General features: G+C 44.3%; 2 protein-coding genes across 2 annotated transcripts in view; one reads left to right on the plus strand and one right to left on the minus strand.

Annotated features, from left to right (window-relative positions):
- The window catches only part of Rhce (Rh blood group CcEe antigens), a 28,204-nt gene extending 27,040 nt beyond the window's left edge, over positions 1-1,164 (plus strand). The window contains exon 10 of the mRNA XM_090333860.1: positions 1,068-1,164. Within this exon, the coding sequence (XP_090189986.1) occupies positions 1,068-1,094 (27 nt within the window). The 3' untranslated portion in view covers positions 1,095-1,164. The remainder of the gene's footprint in view (positions 1-1,067) is intronic.
- A 3,133-nt stretch (positions 1,165-4,297) lies between these two features.
- Tmem50a (transmembrane protein 50A) lies at positions 4,298-20,002 on the minus strand. The gene is made up of 7 exons (XM_090335536.1): positions 19,868-20,002; positions 17,754-17,932; positions 14,819-14,931; positions 12,652-12,719; positions 10,688-10,780; positions 6,730-6,790; positions 4,298-4,489 (listed from the first exon to the last, which is right to left on the minus strand). The coding sequence occupies exons 2-7, from the start codon at positions 17,844-17,846 to the stop codon at positions 4,444-4,446; spliced, it is 474 nt and encodes a 157-aa protein (XP_090191662.1). The 5' UTR covers positions 17,847-17,932; positions 19,868-20,002; the 3' UTR covers positions 4,298-4,443.
- Between the last annotated feature and the right edge of the window lie 232 nt (positions 20,003-20,234).

Raw genomic sequence — 20,234 nt, forward strand, 5'->3', positions numbered from 1 at the left:
AGGATTACCAGTGTGAGCATCCAGCAAAGGGTTTTAAGGGCAACATTTTATATCTATCTATTTATCTGTCTATCTATCATGTTTATATTGGGATGTGAACTTAGGTCTTCAGACTCTCAAGGCTGGTGCTATACCACTTGAGTCACAGCTCCGCTTCCATCTTCTAATGCATTAAACACTGGCATATAGTGGAGGAGAAATCGTCCTCTTCATACTCTTTCACAGAATTTCGCTAGGCCTGGTGAAGATGCAATATCCATTTCTTACAAAGTGAAATTGTTGCAGGAGGGATGGAATTACTTCATATGGCAGCAGTGTGCCTCCTGTTAGTGAGGCCACAGGATTATCAAAGATTCAGAGGTGTCAAAATTTACACCACGTGCTGCTAGCTCATGTCTAATCCTAGCTACTCAGGAGGCTGCAGAGAAACCAAGAGAAAAACAAAATAAAACAAAACGAAACAGCTGAGGGTCTGCCTTCAGGCCCTGAGTTCAAGCCTTAAGATGGCACATTGCAAAAAACATGTTTTCCAGTCCTGGGGCTTGAACTCAGGGCCTGGGCACTGTCCTTGAGCTCCCTCAAGGCTAGCACTCTACCACCTGAGCTACTATTCCAGCTTTTTTGTGTATGTGGTACTGAGGATTCGAACCCAGGGTTTCATGTGTGCTAGGCAAGCACTCTACCACTAAGTCACCTGCCCCAAAGTTTATTATCCTTAAGTAGTTATACACTGGAGTTTCAATCCAACAAATCAGTTTATAAGTACAGTCTGTGTATTGTATTAAGTAGTTGCACAAAGGGGTTGTCATTCAACAAGTCAGATTCAACAAGTTATCTTGACAATGTCACCTGTTCCATCCTTCCTCCCCAACTTTCCCATCCCTACCCATTTCCTCAAGCCATGGGGCACTCCTTCCACATATGGGCATTGACTATTATGCTCATACTAATCTACTCTTCCTCCCAGGTTAGGGTAAGTTTTAAGAGATCAAGCCACCACCAGTAGGAACACAAAATGTAAACAGTTAAGAATTTATCTAATGAACCTGCTTGCTTTGCTTTTATAGTTCCCTCACTTGGCTGTTGAATTGTAGACAAAAGCATCCAAGAATCACAAGCCTGGCTGACCTAGCTAACAAGACCATGTCTTCCCTGCTGCTTCCCTTGTATGAGACACTCTTCATAACAAAGTCTCCAATGCACAATGGGATGAGTTCAGAGATAAATTTGATGGTAATGAACAGAATGGAAATGTGCTTTGTCTGAGTGGTCATTTATTGGTAGTTTTAAATAACACCTTTGGTTTCACTATGCATGATGCTATCTCTATTTTTGTTGCAAACACATAATGTGGTGGATGAATTCTATTGACCATTGTTAGATTCTTTCCCATCCTTATCGAAGTGTGCGACCCAGTTAAGTCCTATCTACAGCCTGGGAACAATATAAACTAGGGGAGTAAAGAATTCACCTATCTCTGGTCCTTGCAGATATGGTTTCATCCCTCAGTTTCACAAGATCCTTGGCTTTCCCTGAGCATATGTGCGAAAGAGGTGGGGGTAAATTATGAGAAGAAACACAGTTTCAGGGTTAAAAATGCCCAGTTCTCATTAGGCACCAATAACTCATGCTTATCATCCTAGCTGCTCAGGAAGCTGAGATCTGAGGACCATAGTTCAAAAGTAGAATGCCACCCTTGTACAAAAAACAAAACAAAAAACTCAGCTGGGCACTGGTGGCTTACGCCTGTAATCCTAGCTACTCAGGAGGCTGAAATCTGAGGATCACAGTTCAAAGCCAGTCCAGGCACAAAGTCCATGAAACTCTTTATCTTCAACTAACCACCAAAAAATGGGAAGTGAAGCTGTGGTTCAAGTGGTGGAGCACTAGTATTAAACTGAAAATCTCAGGGACAATGCCCAGGCCCAGAATTCAAGCCCCATGACCATGACACACACACACACACACAAAGCTCAGAGACAGAGTCCAGGACATGGGTTCATGTCCCAGGACAGACACTAAAACAAAATCTCCAAACCAGGACAGTTCCCTGATCTCAGGTACCCATCCAGGTACGCTCATCTATAAAGAGAGAGGATAAACTCTTAGCCTCCGTCCAACATCCACTCTCTGTGCATTCCTGCAGGACACTAGCCATTTTGGTAGTAGTTTCTTTGAACAGTGCTCTGATGGCCAGGCAATACTCAAACCTGTGGCCCAGCTGATAGCATGGCTAATGTGGAATCATCTAAGAGAATGTTTCATGGAAAGCTAATTTCAGCATCCTTTGGGGACATCGGCTGAATGACACCTTTTTCTTACCGAATCAGCAGTACATGGAAGAGATCACACTGGAGGACCTTGGAGGTATGGCTCCCTGCAGTTTCTGGAGAGGTGGTGGGCGAGGGAGCACTTCCTGTCAGGTGCTTCCCAGTGGAAAGCACCTTCCTTCTCCAGAGTATGTATCTGTGCCTCAGCAATGCAGTTTCTCAGAAATGTCACTTCAGGACATGGTCTTCCAGGAGCCTGGAGAAGTTCACACAGATGTCCTCACAACTGGCCCTGCACATTCTACTTCAGGTTGCTAAGGCCATAAATTTAGTATTGGTACTTAGGCTCAGGCACAGAGCCAATATCTACTTTTAGATCATTGCTAATTTGTGGACTATAGACTTTTGTATTGAATTAATAATGAACTCATAGAGGCAACAACTTACTGGACACAGTGAAATTTGTAGCTTCTCATGGCAAAAATAGTGGCTGTCACACTACTGAGCAGAAAAACTGGCTTAAAAAAACAATAACAACAAAAAAAAGAGGCTGGTAGCATGGCCTAGTGGAAGAGTACTTGCCTAGCAGGCATTGGTACCACATACACAGAAAAAGCCAGAAGTTAGTGTTGTGGCTCAAGTGGTAGCGCACTAGCCTTGGGAAAGCCCAAGGACAGTGCCCAGGCCCTGAGTTCAAGCCCCAGGACTGGAAAAAAAAAACAAACAAAACAAAACCCTTTTCATTTTCTATTATTCAAGGTCTTTCTTTGAAGAGAAGCATATTAGAGATTTTTTTCCACAAAATTTATTCTACAAAACTATTCTATACAATCAAAATACCACAGAAAGAAGCTTGAAATTATATGTTTTCTTATATTGCTTTTTGTGATCAGCATGAAAAAGAATTGCTTTTATTATGTACTAGTACTGGAACTTGAACTGATGGCCTCGTTTTTTTGCCTGTCGTTGGGCTTTCTCAGGCTAAAGCTCTACCACTTGAGCCACAGCACCATTTCCGGCTTTTTTTTTCTTCTATGTATGTATGTGGTACTGAGAAATGGAACCCAGGTCTTCATGCATGCTAGGCAAGCAATCTAGCACTAGGCCAAACTCCCAGCCCTGTTTGTTTTACTCCACCACTTGGGCCACAGCTCTACTCCAGGCTTTTGGCTGGCTCCAGGGGTAGGGGAGAGGGATATGTTTCGTGGACTTTCCTGCCTAGGCTGGCTTCAAGCCAGATTCTTCCATCTCATCCTCTTGAGTAGCTAGGATTACAGGCATTACTTTTTTGTGTGAGTGTGGCCAGTCCTGAGGCTTGAACTCAGGGATTTGGCACTGTTCCTGAGCTTCTTTTGCTCAAGTCTAGCACTCTACCACTTGAGCAATAACACCACTTCTTGCTTACCTGTGTATGTGGTACTGAGGAAACAAATTCAGGGCTTCATGCATGCTAGGCAAGCACTCTACCACTAAGCTACATTCCCAGCCCTCCAGCCCCAGGGATTACTTTTTGAAATGACAAATCGAATGTGGTTACCTTGCTAAGAACATCCTTTAATTATACTGATTGTTAAAAGAAAACACAATAACAACAAAAAACAAACAAAAAAAAAAAGGTAAAGGAAAGAAGGGACCCAGGAGGCCAGCGTCTGGTCATCAGCTTCTTTCTTCTGTCATGTTCATGCCCCTTGGGAAAATCTTTCAATGCTACTTTTGCTAAACAGTTCACAGGATATTGGTTAAAGCCAAATAAAGCAAACACAGACAACAAGAAAGACTGCTGACCACTAAATAGTTTTTGAACACAAGGAATGCTTAACTTACCATCTGACACCAAAGAAGCCCTGTTAACTGGACACATTTAATTCTCAGAGCAGGACTGGATGGAACGCACTCTTCCTTTCATAATTTCCTTTATTTTTACAAAGTACACCATGATAAAACTTGACAGGCTACTGGTATGCACTGTCTTTTAGCATTACTTAGGCTGACCAAATGCACCCCAGGACAGACTGTGCTGCTGCTGCTGCTTACAGGGGAAGCTGTCACAATTTTAGCATCACATCCCTAAGCTCAGATGACACTTGGGAACCAGTTTAGAAAATGGCAATAGAAAGACTGTGGTGAGCAGGAAAAGCTCTGTGTTGGGCTGGACTGCCAGATATGCAGGTCCTCACTGCCACAAGTCTTCAGTGCGGCCGAACTTAAACACCAACCCTCTGTGGATAAAACAAGAAACACCACATGACCAGCCCGGCCTGGGAGAAATAAGGGCACATGACATTTTAAGAACAGTGGCAAACAGGCAAAGAAGAATAACGGATGAGTTGTGTGCGAAGCATTTGAGGGGCTGTGGATGTAGCGCAGTGGTAGAGCACCTGCTTCACACAAACCAGGCCCTGGCTCGATCCTCAGCACCTCAGACACAGTATTAATACACGAAAAGCATTGGATGTACACATCAGAAATGGTCCTCTCTCAGTCCTCCTCCCCTCCTGTGACCAACTAACCACGCAGCAGTCAAGACTTGCCTACTTAGCCCTTTCTGGAGAACGATTAAAGCAGGTGCTGCCCTTGGCTCACCCTCCCCACGCCATCCTGGAGGGCTCTCACCCTGCCACTGCCCATACCACACTACCTTCCTGCCGCTGCCATGGCAGGCAGCTTAAACTCCAAGGGTCCTTCTTGAAGAAAAGTGTTACAACTTGAAAAGAAATCCTAACATCCAGCAATGCTACCCCCATCCCCGGAAGGAAGGAAGGAAGGAAGGAAGGAAGGAAGGAAGGAAGGAAGGAAGGAAGGAAGGCAGGCAGGCAGGCAGGCAGGCAGGCAGGCAGGCCTCAAATAAAGAGAATTATTCAATTTTTATAAGGGAGACAATGAGGTTTGTTGATTTTGTAGTTTTCTTAAAATTTTTTTTTTTAACTTTTGGTTCTGGTATTGGGCTTGAACTCAGGGGTCTCTTAGTTTTTCCACTCAAGGCTCCACTTCCCGTTTTTTGATATAGGAGTGTCACGACTTTCATGTCCAGGCTGGCTTCCAACCACAATCCTCAGATCTCAGCCTTCTAAGTGCCTGGCTTGTTTCACACTTTTCAAGTACAGTGTTAACAATCCTAATCAACTGTGGACTGTCACTGAGGGCAGTTCATGCATTTCTCAAGTGGCTCTAGCAGATACAGGAAGGTCTCATATCTTCTTTTGGAAGGATATAGGGATCCTAAACAATGGTGTTTGCACCTTTAAGAAAACTCTGATGGGAGGGTTAGGGATGTAGGGCAAATGGCGGAGTGCTAAGAAGCACAAAGCCCTGGGTTCAATCCCTAGGACTGGAAAAAAAACCCACAAAACTACACGTACCCCCACTTCCACACACACACACACACACACACACACACACACACACACACGCACAAAACCCCTGACTTCCCAGTCCAAGACTTCTAGGAACTCAAACCAGCTGAAAGCCTTTCCTGGCCCACAGAAAGGTCTTCAGGGAATGAGGCACGGAAGGCTGAGAATCTGGCTTGCCTTGTCTGGGAGGGGCCAGGATTCCAGAAAAGAAGCAGCATCAGCGATTACCTGCGGAGGTCTTGGAATCTTTTTTTTTTGCAGTCCTGGGGCTTCAACTCAGGGCCTGAACACTGTCCTTGGACACTTTTTGCTCAAGGCCAGCACTCTATCACTTGAGCCACAGCACCACTTTAAGCCTTTTCTATGTATGTGGTACCAAGGAATCAAACTTGGTTTTTTTATGCATGCGAGGTGGAGTACTCTACCACTAGGCTATGCTCCTAGCCCGGAATCTTTTCATCTCTAACTGGAGTGGGAGGGTGACGTGCTAGAGCTTTTCCTCCACCACTAAACCTCCCTGGCAAATTCAAAGAACATCAAGAACTACAAACTAGGGCAGGAAGTTTGGCCTAGTGGTAGAGTGCTTGCCTAGCATGCATGAAGACCCGGGTTCGATTCCTCAGTATCACATACATAGAAAAAAGCTGGAAGTAGTGCTGAGGCTCAAGTGGTAGAGCTCTAGCCTTGAGAAAATCCAAGGACAGGGCTCAGGCCCTGTGCTCAAGCCCAGGACTGGCAAAAAAGAAAAAAGAACTACAAGCTACACATAAAGCAAGGCTCAAAGAAGCTGGTTTTAAAAGCCACCTTCAGAGATCATCACTGAAAACCAGCATCCTCAGTGTTACATAACTCTCACTGTATGAATCACAGTTATCACTGAAGGGGATATGGAAATTTTAAAAATTAATGTGCTCAAGGTTGTTAACAAACCAATCCAGGAATTTAAAATCTCCTTCCCAACCTCACTCTTCCTATTTGTGAAAATAGCATTCAGGAAGGACATCAGACTGGGGTAAATTAAGCAACTAAATATAGTACAGGACATAAAGAGGCTATTGTTAAAATATATATAATATATATAGGATGAAGAATACAAACCAACTTACCCAAAGAAGATGAAGGCATTCTGGAAAAAAACAGCAATTCCAGGGTACACTATTTCTTTTTCTGCAAAATTAATGGTAGAATTTATAGATATTCATAATCTCAAAACATTTAGCTTTAAATATACTAGCAAATGTCAGTTCTCCTAATGAGCATAACTGATTTTTCTCTAACTATGGCTGGGGTGTTAGATGATGTGATACACACGGCAGATGGTAAAGGAGTATTACAGAGGACACACTGTGGGTTAATCCAGTGTAGTGTGCTCAGGACACACTACAAATAAAAAAGAGAAAGTGTCTGCCCTCTTGGAGCCAGCCAGTATGCAGAGTGAGCAAGGGGAGGAAACAAAGCAAGGGGATATAGAAAATATAGCAAATCATCAGACACAGTGGCCAGGAAGACCTTCCAGGAAACTGACAGACAGTGCGTGAGGGCAGGGAACTCACAGGACTGATGGAAAGAGAAAATGCAAAGTGCCTATGGTGGATACATGCTGCTACAGTGGAGGGATGGCCTCTATACACAAAACTGAGACCAGAATACAGATGAGAGAAATGAAAGAGGCAGGCTAGACATCACCCCAAGCCGTCTGACTTTACTCCAAGTGAGGTAAAAAGCCTTTGCAGTTTTAAGTAGAAAAGTGACAGGAGGAAGGGACAGGAAGTATGGCCTAGTGGTAGAGTGCTTGCCTAGCATGCATGAAGATGCAGGTTCAATTCCTCAGTACCACATATACTGAAAAAAGCCAGAAGTGGCACTGTGGCTCAAGTGATAGAGAGCTCTAGCCTTGAGAAAGTCCAAGGACAGTGCTCAGATCCTGAGTCCAAGCCGAGGACTGGCAAAAAAAAAAAATAGTGACAGGAGGTGACATATTTGAACAGCTTCCCTGTGGCTTTGAGACTGAAAGCAAATTAGCACACAATGGGAGAGCCAGGCAGTCAAGCAGGACATAGTAATGGACTGGACTGACCAGGCAACCACTCCGCTAAGGAACTGGGTAGATACTAGGTGGTGAGAGGGAGCCACCTTCCAGGGCCCCACATCCCTGAGGACAATGTAGCCTTCAGCTAGGCAGGAGAGGTGGCCCCAGTACTCTGTTCTCGGACTGTCTGGTGCTGAGGGGAGAGTCTTTTGTATTTCCAACACAGACCAGGGCCATTAATGAGAACTCATTCCCAAGCCGAGCAAGGCCAGAGAAAAGAGGTGTGGTCCCCTCTTCCCAGCTCAGAGCAGCCACCACGAGTGTGAAGAGCACCACCTTGGACTGTCCTGGCCTCACCACTGCCCTGCCGCTGCAGTGAATAAACTCTACTACCCAATGGCTTCTAAAATGCAACTCTCACACTGTATTCAAGGGAATGCTAACTATGAGCTAAATGGCCACATCTCAATACGACCCAGTCTAACAGGGGCACACAGGACCACCTCCGCCCCGGACAGCAGCCCCATAGGAGGAAGGTTGGATGAGTACATGTGGGCCTAGTTGAGGGCTTCTTTATAAGCCTTACTTTCATGTCACTGGACCCCAAACCAAGGACTCTCATGTCTGAGCCAACGTCCAACATCTCTTTTACTATGTTGAAATGGAACTCACAGATAAAAACGACCTAAATAACCTAACTATATAATAGGAACAAAAGGCAAGTCTTTTATCATACACACACACATACACACACACACACACACACACACACACACACACACACACACACACACACACACACACAAAAAAAAAACAAAAACCGGCCAGGTATGGTGCTACACTCCTGAAATTCCAGCACTTGGGAAGGGATCAGAATTCAATGTCTAACAAAACCCCTTGACTCAAGCCCAGGTTGCTACCTAGGATAAGATGGTTGGGGGTTGTGGTTCAAGGCCAATATAGGCATCATTAAGTGATTTTCATATTTCTCTGGGATCCCTCCAGGTGAAATTTTAGCCAGAAATATATGCCTTTTTCTAAGCATAAGTTAAACAGGCCTGAGATAGTAGATGCAATTAAATGTTAACTTTTCATTAAAAAGATGATAAAGACAGGTAAGGATGGGTAGCTCATTCCTTTGACCCTAGCTAGTCAGAAGGCTGAGATCTGGGAATCTCAGTTTGGAGTCAGTCAGAGCAGAGAAACCTTCACAAACCTTCTTATCTCCAGTAACCAGCAAAATAGCTAGAAATAGAGGCGTTGCTTAAGTGGTAGAGTGCCAGCTGTGAGCAAAACAAAAATCCAGTGAGAACAAGAGACCTTGAGTTTAGGGCCCAGTATTGGTACATACAAGGAAAAAAGTGAGAGATGGTAATATGTTAGACAGGATAACAATAAATTTCAATTGTAAGCTGGGCTCAGGGGGAGGCAGGAAGGTCTCAAGTTCCAGGTCAGCCTGGACTGCTAGACCACACAGAAAGACTGTCTCAAAAAATCCCCAAGGGCTGGGATGTAGCTAGGTGGTAGAATAGTAGCTTAGCATGTACATGGCCTTTGGTTCAAATTCCAGCACTGCAAAAAAACAAAAACAAAAACTTCAATTCTAGGATGTTAAAGTTTAGCATGTATGATGTAATTAATTGTGATTGCTGACTTGATTGAATTGAGAAACACAGAGAGTAGTAAAGCACACCTTTGGGTGTGCCTATGAGAGCTCATGAAGTTCTGACTAATGAGTGACCAAATCCAGTGACAAATTCAAAATCTGATGGACTTCTGGGCGGTGGCAGCACCGTGAAAGGTGACGCCTGGTTGGAAGAAGCAGGTTCAAGGGTGCCGTGAGGGATCTGCCTTAGCCCTACCTTGTCTGTTACTCTATTCTGCTCCTTCCACTTTGGGCCATGATGCTCTCTGCCTTACCACAGCCTAGTATGAGATGGACCCAGCCAAACAAATCATGTCTTTTAAATTGTCTCTCAGGTATGGGGTCACAAAGAAGTAAAGTGTCACAAATATAGATGCTATTCTGTAACTCAAACCTTGAGGAAAAAACATACTTATTTTGCTTCTGAGATTTTTTAGAAGCAAAAGAGAAGTAAGATTTTGGGCTGTATCCCATCTCTTCAAGGCTCAGATGGGAAGGAAAAATTAGAATAAAGGAATGCCAAAAGCCTATAAAACAACAGAACCAAACCCTGATATGGAGAATGGGCTATCTGTATGAAAAAAGTAACAACAAGGGCCGGGAGTTTGGCCTAGTGGTTAAAGTGCTTGCCTAGCATGCATGGAGACCCGGGTTCGATTTCTTGGTACCACATATATAGAAAAAAAAGCCGGAAGTGGTGCTGAGGCTCAAGTGGTAGAGTTCTAGCCTTGAGAAAGTTCAAGGACAGTGCTCAGGCCCTGAGCTCAAGCCCAGGACTGGCAAAAAAAAAAAAAAAAAAAAAAAAAGGAAAAAAGTAACAACAAAACTTGGCACCAGTGGCTCACACCTATAATCCTAATTACACAGGAAGATGAGCTCTGAGGACTGAGGTTCAAAGCCAGCCCAGGCAGGACAGTTTGTAAGACTCCTATTTCCAATATATTACTCAGAAAAAAAAAAAAAAAAAAAAAACCTGAAGTGGTGCTGTGGCTCAAGTGGTAGCACACTAGCCTTGATTAAAAGAAGCTCAGGGGACCAGGAGTTTAGCTTAGTGGTAGAGTGCTTACCTAACATGCACGAAGACCTAGGTTTGATTCCTTACTAACCACATACATAGAAAAAAGCCACAAGTGGTGCTGAGGCTGAAGAGGGAGAGCTCCAGCCTTGAGAAAGCCCAAGGACAGTGCTCAGGCCCTGAGCGCAAGCCCAGGACTGGCCCCCCAAAAAAGCAGCTCAGGGACAGCTCCTAGGCCCTGAGTTGAAGTCCCATCACACACACACACACACACACACACACACACACACAGCACAGCAAAATAACAACAACTAGCAAACTTTAAAGGCAAATCCCTCTATTCCACTTAATTAAATAACCAGTATTTTCTCTTACCCTTTGCAACATAACCTCCAAAGAGAATCCACATAGATGCAATCAGAGATCCAAAGGCCAACATGAAACCAATGAACAGCCAGACGCGAGCACCTGAGAAGAGCAATTTCCAGACTTGTTTCTCATATGGCAATAGCCCATGGTATTCAATTCCCAAAGAATAAAAGCCCAAACAGAAAAAAACTGAAGTCTCGGGCCGGGAGTTTGGCCTAGTGGTAGAGTGCTTGCCTAGCATGCATGAAGACCCGGGTTCGATTCCTTGGTACCACATACTTAGAAAAAGCCAGAAGTGGTGCTGAGGCTCAAGTAGTAGAGTTCTAGTCTTGAGAAAAATCCAAGGACAGTGCTCAGGCCCTGAGCTCAAGCCCAGGACTGGCAAAACAAAACAAAACAAAAAAAAAAACTGAAGTCTCAAATGAGACCAGTGGGAAATATGCTGAGGATCTGTCCTTGAGGGAGATGAGGGACTTTTTCTTCTGCCTTAGTCTGTGGGCTTGTTATATGTACTTTATTCTAAGAGCAGATCTATATTCATTCAGTGCGTGTGCTTCGACAATCACCTTAAACATTTTTGTTTTTATAAAGGTGATATAGAGATAATCAACTTTTAAATCACTCTTACATAATACTTTTGAAAAACTGTTTAAAAAACTGAAGTCAGGGCTGGGAGTTTGGCCTAGTGGTAGAGTGCTTACCTAGCATGGATGATGCTCTGGGTTTGATTCCTCAGTACCACATACACTTGAAAAAAGCCAGAAGTGGTGCTGTGGCTCAAGTGTAGAGCTCTGGCCTTGAGGAAAACCCAAGGACAGAGCTTAGGCCCTGAGTTCAGTTCCCAGGACTGGCAAAAAAACAAAAACAAACAACAAAACAAAAAACCAGAAGTCATGCTGGACACTGGTGTCTCATACCACACTACTCTGGAGGCCAAGATCTAAGGATCATGGTTCAAAGCCAGACCAGGTAGAAATGTCTACAAGGAGACTCTTATCTTAGGCTGGGAGCGTGGCCTAGCGGTAGAGGTAATATTAAGGGTCACCATGTCAGCTGAAGGAAGTTATGGACTACATTGTGCCCACCTTGGGTACGAAGTCATGGAGTCTAAGGAGCAAGAGAGGCCTGTATGAGCAAACTACAGACATGCACAACAGTGATTTAATCAGCTCTGTGAAGACAAAGAATTCTAGAGACTGGACATACAACAATGTGAAGGTACTTAATACAGTCTTAATACTGAATGGTTAAAATGGCAAATTTTAGGTTACCTGCATTTTACTATATTAGCAGCAACAACAACACCAGATGCTATGTATCATGCCTGTAATCCTAGTTATTTAGGCAGCTGAGATCAGAAGATCTCAGTTGAAAAAGTCCAGCCCTGTCAAAAATGTTTGTGAGGCCTTCTCAACCAATAAAAAGCGGGCTATAGTTATGTATACATCATCCAGATATTCAGGAAGCATAGACAACAATCTGAAAAATAACTGAAAAAAAAAAATGGCAAGAGTGGGCTGGGATGGGACGGGAGTTTGGCCTAGTGGTTAAAGTGTTTGCCTAGCAAGCATGAAGACCCGGGTTCGATTCCTCGGTACCACATACATAGAAAAAAGCCAGAAGTGGTGCTGAGGCTCAAGTGGTAGAGCTCTAGCCTTGAGAAAGTCCAAGGACAGTGCTCAGGCCCTGAGCTCAAGCCCAGGCCTGGCAAAAAAAAAAAAGAGTGGGCTGGGAGCATAGCCTAGTGGTAGAGTGCTTGCCTAGCATGCATGAAGTCCTGGGTTTGATTCCTCAGTACCACATACTCTGACAAAGCTGGAAGTGGTACTCTGACTCAAGTGGCAGAATGCTAGCCTTGAACCTTCCTTGTCCAAGGAAGGCCCTAAGTTCAAGCCCTAAGCCTGGCAAAAAAAAAAAAAAAGGAAGAAAAGAATGAAAGCGTGAGTAGTAAGATGTTTACATCCACTTACCTGTTTGGCCCAGACAGCCTTCACTGTAACTATCACCTCGGACTTGTCCATTTGATACTGCATTAATCCTGTGTGTGAATAAAATAAAACCAAAAATCAGGAACTCTGATACCAAGAAGCTGCTGCATATGACATGAAATTACTGGCTGTAGTCAGCTAGATTCTCTAGTCATGCATCTTGAGAAATGAGTTTGCATGACCTTATGCAAGTTTCTTTTTTTTTTTTTTTTTTGCCAGTCCTGGGCTTGAGCTCAGGGTCTGAGCACTGTCCTTGGACTTTCTCAAGGCTAGAGCTCTACCACTTGAGCCACAGCACCATTTTCGGCTTTTTTTTAATGTATATGATACCAAGGAATCAAACCCAGGTCTTTGTGCATGCTAGGCAAGCACTCTACCCCATAGGCCAAACTCCCGGCCCTTAAGCAAGTTTCTTTAACTGGACATTCTCTAAAGCTGTGACTACAGGGAGCTGATGGCTCATGTCTGTAATCCTAGCTACTTAGGATGTTAAAGATGGAAGTAGAAAGCCAGCCCGGAAGACAAATGCTTAATCCTCTTATCATCAATTAACCAGCAATAAGCTGGGAATAGAAATGTGGTTCAAATGCTAGACTTGAGCAAAAATGTTAACTGAGATTTTTGAGGTCCTCAGTTTAAGCCCCAGTAATAGCCAAATAAAAAATAATTTTACTTAGACGAGTACTGGTGACTCCTAGCTACTAAGGAGGCTGAGATCTGAAGATCATGATTTGAAGCCAGCCTGGGTAAAAGTCCATGAGAATTTTATCTCCAATTAACCGCAAGAAAATCAGAAGTAATGCTGTGGCTTTGTAGAACATTAGCCTTGGGCAAAAGAGCTCAAGGACAGTGCTGAGATCCTAAGTTCAAGTCCCATGATCAACCAAAAAAAAATTTACTTATTAATAAATACATTTTATTTATGTAGCGATGTGAAATTTTATTATTATCAGGTCCTTTCAGAATTTATAGGATTATGGCAAAGTGTTTTCTCCTGTTTCATTTTGTTTTGTGTGTATATGTGCCAGAGCTGGGACTTGAACTTAGGTCTGTGTTTATTATTAATAAGGCTTATTAGAATACATTAATAAATAAGTAAATAAATAACATTTAATTTTAAAAAGTAATATCCAGTGAACTATCAGGAGTGTTATTGCTGACTTGGTGGAACACTTCTCTCTCAACTGTGGCCATCTCATAGGTCCCTTCCCTAATTATGACAATTCTATTTCTCACTGTCTGTATCACTCACTAGACTAGAAATTCCACAATTGCGTGTGGGTCTCCTACACTTAGAATGAGGCCTAGGATATAAAAGCGTAAGAAATATCTGTTGGAAGAATGAATAATTCAGAAGTGGGGGCATAATTTAAGTGGTATAGCACTTGTCTAACAGGCAGGAGGCTCTGAGTTCAATTCCCAGTAACACACACACACTCACAAACACGCTAAGAAATCCCATCCAGGGATTAAAGAAACTTCTAGACTGAAGACAATATAAGGTCCACGAAATCATTTGGTACCTGGCAGAATAAACGCATGTACCATCTGCCTGTATTGATCATTTTATATGGCTCAAGAATGATATTATAATACCAGGCATAGTGGCTCACACCTGTAATCCTAGCTACTCAGGAGGCTGAGATCTGAGGATTGCAGCTCAAAGCCAGCCCAGGCACTAAAGTCCATGTGACTCTTATCTCCAGTTAACCACCAGAAAACCTGAAGTGGTGCTGTGGCTCAAGGGGTAGCACTGAGCTGAAGAGTTCAGGGACAGCAAGCACCCAGGCCCAGAGTCTAAACCTCATGACCGACAAAAAAAAAAAAATGGTATCATAAATATCTACATGGCCCTTGGAACATAAAAGGTCCCCATGCCTTCCTTAGATAAAGCACATTTTTTGGTTGGTTGTGGGTCTTGAACTCTGGGCCTGGGCTCTTCAGTGCAACACTAGCCCTCTACCTAGACATGAGACAAGACATGAGAGAGGAAAAGATGGGAGGAAGACTAGAAAATGGGGACTATTATCTATCTCTAGAAATTAAAAGTATGTCCAATGCATTAACTGACATCATTTTTCAATGTTACATCTTGCAGCTCTACATAAAACACTTTTTGTGCTGGGTGGTGTGTAGGTATGATACTTACATTAAAAAGGCTATGGTGGCTATAACACCACAGGCATGATATGAGTGGTTGAAATCCTTCATGTTGGGATAATTAACAGCTGCATCTATGATAATCCACCAACCTGTGAAAAACTAAAACAAAGGTGATATCAGTGAGAAATGACAGCAGTGTCCTGAGAGGCAAAGCATCCAAGTGAAGACATCCCTCTTAGTGAATTTCAAAATTTCCTCACATGTTCTAGCATTTTCTTTCTTTCTTTCTTTTTTTTTTTTTGTGGGCCATGGGGCTTAACTCTGGGCCTGGGTGCTGTCCCTGAGCTCCTAAGCTCAAGGCTATTACTCTACCCCTGAGTCACAGCCCTACTTCCTGTTTTCTATTGATTAATTGGAGATAAGAGTCTCATTCATTAGTGCCCAGGCTGCCTTTGAACTGTCAGATCTCAGCCTCCTGAGTAGCTAGAATTACAGTCATGAGCCACTGTGCCCCATAAGGACTCAGACTCTAACCGACAGAAAATGCCCTGTGTAGTTCTGTTACAGGCCTCAAGAAAGATACCACTGAAAAAGAGAGAAAAAAAATTAAATTAATGGGAGGAACCACTATTATTGGCAGGCTCTTCTCCTACCTTAAAAAAAAAAATGCTAGGGGCCGGGAGTTTTGCCTAGTGGTAGAGTGCTTGCCTAGCACACATGAAGACCGGGGTTCGATTCCTCTGTACCACATACATAGAAAAAAACCAGAAGTTGTGCTGTGGCTCAAATGGTAGAGCTCTAGCCTTGAGAAAGTCCAAGCACAGTGCTCAGACACTAAGCTCTAACTCAGGACTGGCAAAAAAAAAAAAAAAAAAGCTAGTGCTCTAGCTTGAACTCAGGGCCAGGGTGCTGTCTCCTAGCTTTTTCATCCAGGGCTGATGTCTATCACTTGAGCCACAACACCACTTCCCTTTTCGTTTTTTTGGGGAAAAAAAGTGGAGGCTGGCCTCAAATTCCATCCTCTTCCTTAAGTCTCCCCAGGGCTGAGGTTAACGGTGTGCCCAGTTCTTATTTGTCATTGGAAGACTTGTAGTTTATGTTCTTGGTGTGAGGAAGTAACAGTTCTAAGCGGGGCCCTGGTGGCTCTTGCCTGTAATCCTAGCTACTCAGGAGGCTAAGATCTGAGGATGACAGTTTGAAACCAGCCAGAGCAGGAAAGTCCTTGAAACTCTTATCTCCAATTAACCACCAGAAAACTGGAGGTGATGCTGGGGCTCAAAGTGAAAGAGCACTAATCTTGAGTAACAGAGCTTATGGACAGCATCCAGGCCCTGAGTTTAAGTCCCATAACCAATAAAGAAAGAAAAGAAAGAAAGGAAAAAAAGAGAAAGAACAGTTTTACAATTCTATTTTTTTTCTTTTGATGAATTACACTGATGAGTTTTGATGATTGCAAGAAAGATTTTAGCCAAATGCAATGGCTCACGCCTGTAATCCTAGCTACTCAAGGAGGCTGAGATCTGAGGATCAAGGCTCAAAGCCAGCCTAGGCATAAAAGTCCTTGAGACTCTGATCTCCAATTAACCACTAGAAAACTGGAAATGGCACTGTGGCTCAAGGGGTGACCAGTAGCCTTGAGCTGAAGAGCCCAGAAATAGCGCCCAGGCCCAGAGTTCAAGTCCCATCACCCACCAAAAAAAAAAGATTTTACTTTACTTGAATTTATTTTTTTTTGATAGGGTCTATAGGTAGCCAAGACTAACTTGGAACTCATTATTAACCCAGACTGCTCTTAAAGCTCAGCCTTCTGAGTAACTAAGATTACTAGTGTAGTAGACACCAGTGTCCACCTTGCAAATTACTACTGAGCAATTTTACTGAGCTTCCTCCTACTTTTTCTCATGAGATTAAGAAGAAAGTTAACTCAGGATTACGTAGAAAAGCAATCCTATCCCTTGATTATTTTTTTTCAATACTTCTTGTCTCTTACTGTAATCATTATCAAAAACAAATACATAAAATCTCTTATTACGGGTGGGAGTATGGTCTAGTGGTAGAGTGCCTGTCTAGCATGCATAAAACTCTGCATTTGATTTCTTGGTACCACATACACAGGAAAAGCTGGAAGTGGTGCTGAGGCTCAAGTGGTAGAACACTAGCCTTGAGAAAGCCCAAAGACAGTGCCCAGGCCCTGAGCTCAAGCCCCAGGACTGTCAAAATAAATAAATAAATAAAATCTTTTATTCCGACATTTTTAAGTACCAGTCACTAGCCTACTTAATCTGCCAAACTTCAAAAGATGAACTGAATTTCCCATGAACAAAACATTTACTAAAATAGTTAAAAAGAGAAACAATTGCCAGGCCCAGTGGCTCACACCTGTAATCCTAGCTACTCAGGAGGCTGAGATCTGAGGATCGAGGTTCAAAGCCAGCCTAGGCACAAAAACACCTGAAACTCTTATCTCCAATTAACCTCTAAAAAATGGGAAGTGGTGACTGGCTCAAGGGTAGAGTGATAGCCTTGAGCTGAAAAGCTCAGGGACAAGGCCAAGGCCCAGGTCCAGGGGTAGGGCAGTAGTCTTGAGCTGAAGAGCTCAGGGACAAGACCTAGGTCCAGAGTTCAAGCCCCATGATCCACAAAAAAAAAAAAAAAAAAAAAAAAAAAGAAAGAAAGAAAAAATGTATTAAAAAAAAAATCATACAGAAGGTTACAAGCACAGTCTAGTGGTAGAGTGCTTGCCTAGCATGCATGAAGCCCTGAGTTTGATTCCTCAGTGCCACATACACAGAAAAAGTCAGAAGTGGTGCTGTGGCTCAAGGCGTAGAGCATTAGCCTTGAGAAAACCCATGGGCAATGCTCAGGACCTGAGCTCAGTCCCAAGGACTGGCAATTTAAAAAAAAACAACAAAAAACCATACAATCAAAACATATAAAGACACAGCAAAATAAGGAAGTCCCAAGGGAAGAGTGCCACTTACCAGAACCCCTGCAGCAATGGAAGCAATGGTGTTCCGCTTTTCCCCCCAGTCCACACATTCTGAACACCGCCAGCCTTCCAGAAACCCAGACATGCTTTTAGGTCACTCCAAGGTAAAACAAACACAGCCAGAGAAAGCCAAAAACTTCTGTTTACTTGCTGCAAAGCTGACTTGGGTTCCTGGAAAGTAACAGCAGAGGTATAATTTAGTACAAGTGAAGTTGCAAATGAGTTCTTTTGGCTCCACCAAGCTCAAAATATTGATCTAGGTTTTGATGAATTTGCCACATTATAACTCCAGAAAAACCAAATTTGTATTCTTATGGAGTTTCTTAATTTAAACGAGTTTTGCAAGAGCTCTTTGCTATCATTTCAGTTTCAAACTAAGTTATTATTTGGTGTGGGTATTTCTAGTCCAAGAGCCCTATCAGAGAAGAGGTGATATAATTTGCCTCTAAGTTGAAAGCACAGGCTTAGAGGAAAAGCACATGTCCAAGGAATGTATACATTTTGTCACAGGCAAGTTTCTTCATACTTAGGTTAAGAAAAGGAAAATGAAACACCATAGTGGAAGTGTAGTTCAAGTGTAAGAACATCCAGCCTTGAGTGAAAAAGCTAAGCTAATGTACTGGGAAAGAAAAAAAAAAAGAGAGAGCGATGGGGGGATGGAAGCAAGCAAACAAGCCAGCAGGATTAATTCTAGCTACTTAGATAGATAATGCTCTGGAAGCTGGGATCTGAGGATCAGGTTTGAAATCAGACTAGGGAGTTGTTTATGAGATTCTTATCTTCCACTAACCACCAAATAGCTGAAAATAGAGCTGAGCTATGGCTCAAGTGCTAGAGTACCAGCTTGAGTGAAAAAGCTGAGGAACAGGACCCAGGCCTGATTTAAAGCCCCAGGATTGGCATTAAAAAAAAGGGCAACCCCCCCCAAACTAAAACCTCATCCCCTTATGCTGTTTTTCAGGCATTAGAACTAGCATTGACATATACACACACCACCACCACCACCATCACCACCACTGCTAGCTATGTAGCCCTGGTCGGCTCCATTCTACTGCTTCAGCTACTCCAGGGTTGGATTATTCAAGCCCATGCCAAAGCTCCATGTAAAGAATACCAGTTTTATTTTAATATCTCTAGTTCTCATTCTAACAGATGTTTTTACAATCCTCCCCCCAACATAACAGAGCTGTACTGAGATCAATACTAATTCAGAGTAAAAATAATGTACTGTTATTTAAATTGTCATTGCAACTAAATTGTCTTTAACAATTTACCTAAAACATTCCTCCAACTTGGGTGGTACACAGAAACATCTACCATCACTATTTCTCTACTTCAAAGCACGCACGCACACGCACACACACACACACACACCCCTGAACATCAAGGGTTAGCGACCAAGACATGGCTTTCGAGCACCCTGGTTCAGTCTCATAATCGCAGTATTCCAAAGGCCGAGGCAGGAAGCTGGGTGCAGCCAGAGCTTCACAGCCTGACCCTGATTACAAAACACAACCTCCCCCCACACGAAACAAATTCCCTCTTAGACGATGCACCCCACTTGAGTCCGTCTACATAATCTGTCACAGTTACGGTTGTCCTTAAAAAAAGCCTTCCCTGAAGAATCCATTGTCACCGCGGAGGAGATGATCCGGAGTACTGAGCCTTGGGGACGAAGGCGCGGGTGAAGGCCGCCTCACCGCCGGCCCCGCCCCGGATCCCTTTTTCTCCGACACCCTCAAGCCCGGGGTGTCCGGCTTCCAGACCCGGGGGGTGGGGGGAGCCGGGGCCGTGGGACCGGGGCCGCCGCGGCCACCCCGGTGTCGAGGGCCAGCCCGGACGCTCTCCCTCCAGGACGGAGCAGACGTCCAGGGGTGCGGCGCGGCCCCGGGCGGCTGGCCTCCCTCCAGCCGCCCGACCTCCCCACCTCGCTGCCGGCCAGGGCCCCGGGGCTCGGCCGGGATCGCGCTCCCCGCCGCGGGACCCAGGCAGCGCACGGTGACCCGGAAGGGTCCAGCCCGCCGCCCGTGCAGCTTCCCGCACCGTCGTCGTCGTCAGCCTGCCAGAGAGCCCCAGGTTCAGGCCCTCCCCGCCGCGGCCACTTACGTGCAGCCGGGCCGGTACAGTAGATCCGGACGCACCGCCGCGGCGCCCGGGGTCGCCTCACTTTCTCCCCCGCTTCAGCCAAGAAAACAACCCGAGGCCCCCAAGCGCCCGGATGTAGCAGCTCGGGTCTCTGGTTTCCACGCGCAGGCGGAGAAGAGCTAGAGGGCGGGGCCGCGGGGAGCCACGCCCACCGCCCTGCCCTGGGACTCTGGAGCTTCCCGCCGCTCCGGGGAAGGAAGTTGAGCTCCCCCTTGGGGAGTAGATGTCAGTAGTTTAGAACCTAAGTTCTCATGTGGGGGGCGACCAGTCGGCCTTAGTATTCCTCTTATGTTAGGTAGTGAATTTTTCTAGGGGTTTGATACTGCAG

Source organism: Megascapheus bottae, chromosome 6 (genome assembly GCF_031878675.1).
Source record: "Megascapheus bottae isolate mThoBot1 chromosome 6, mThoBot2.hap1, whole genome shotgun sequence".
NCBI classification, from domain to species: domain Eukaryota; kingdom Metazoa; phylum Chordata; class Mammalia; order Rodentia; family Geomyidae; genus Megascapheus; species Megascapheus bottae.

Excerpts from the sequence above, each read along its gene's own strand:
- Tmem50a (XM_090335536.1), bottom strand. The coding sequence starts at position 17,846 with ATGTCTGGGTTTCTGGAAGGCTGGCGGTGTTCAGAATGTGTGGACTGG. Across the intron at positions 14,932-17,753 it reads CCATTGCTGCAGGGGTTCTG|TTTTTCACAGGTTGGTGGAT; the intron begins GTAAGTGGCACT and ends CCTTTGTTTTAG. Across the intron at positions 4,490-6,729 it reads AATGCCTTCATCTTCTTTGG|AGGGTTGGTGTTTAAGTTCG; the intron begins GTAAGTTGGTTT and ends TTTTATCCACAG.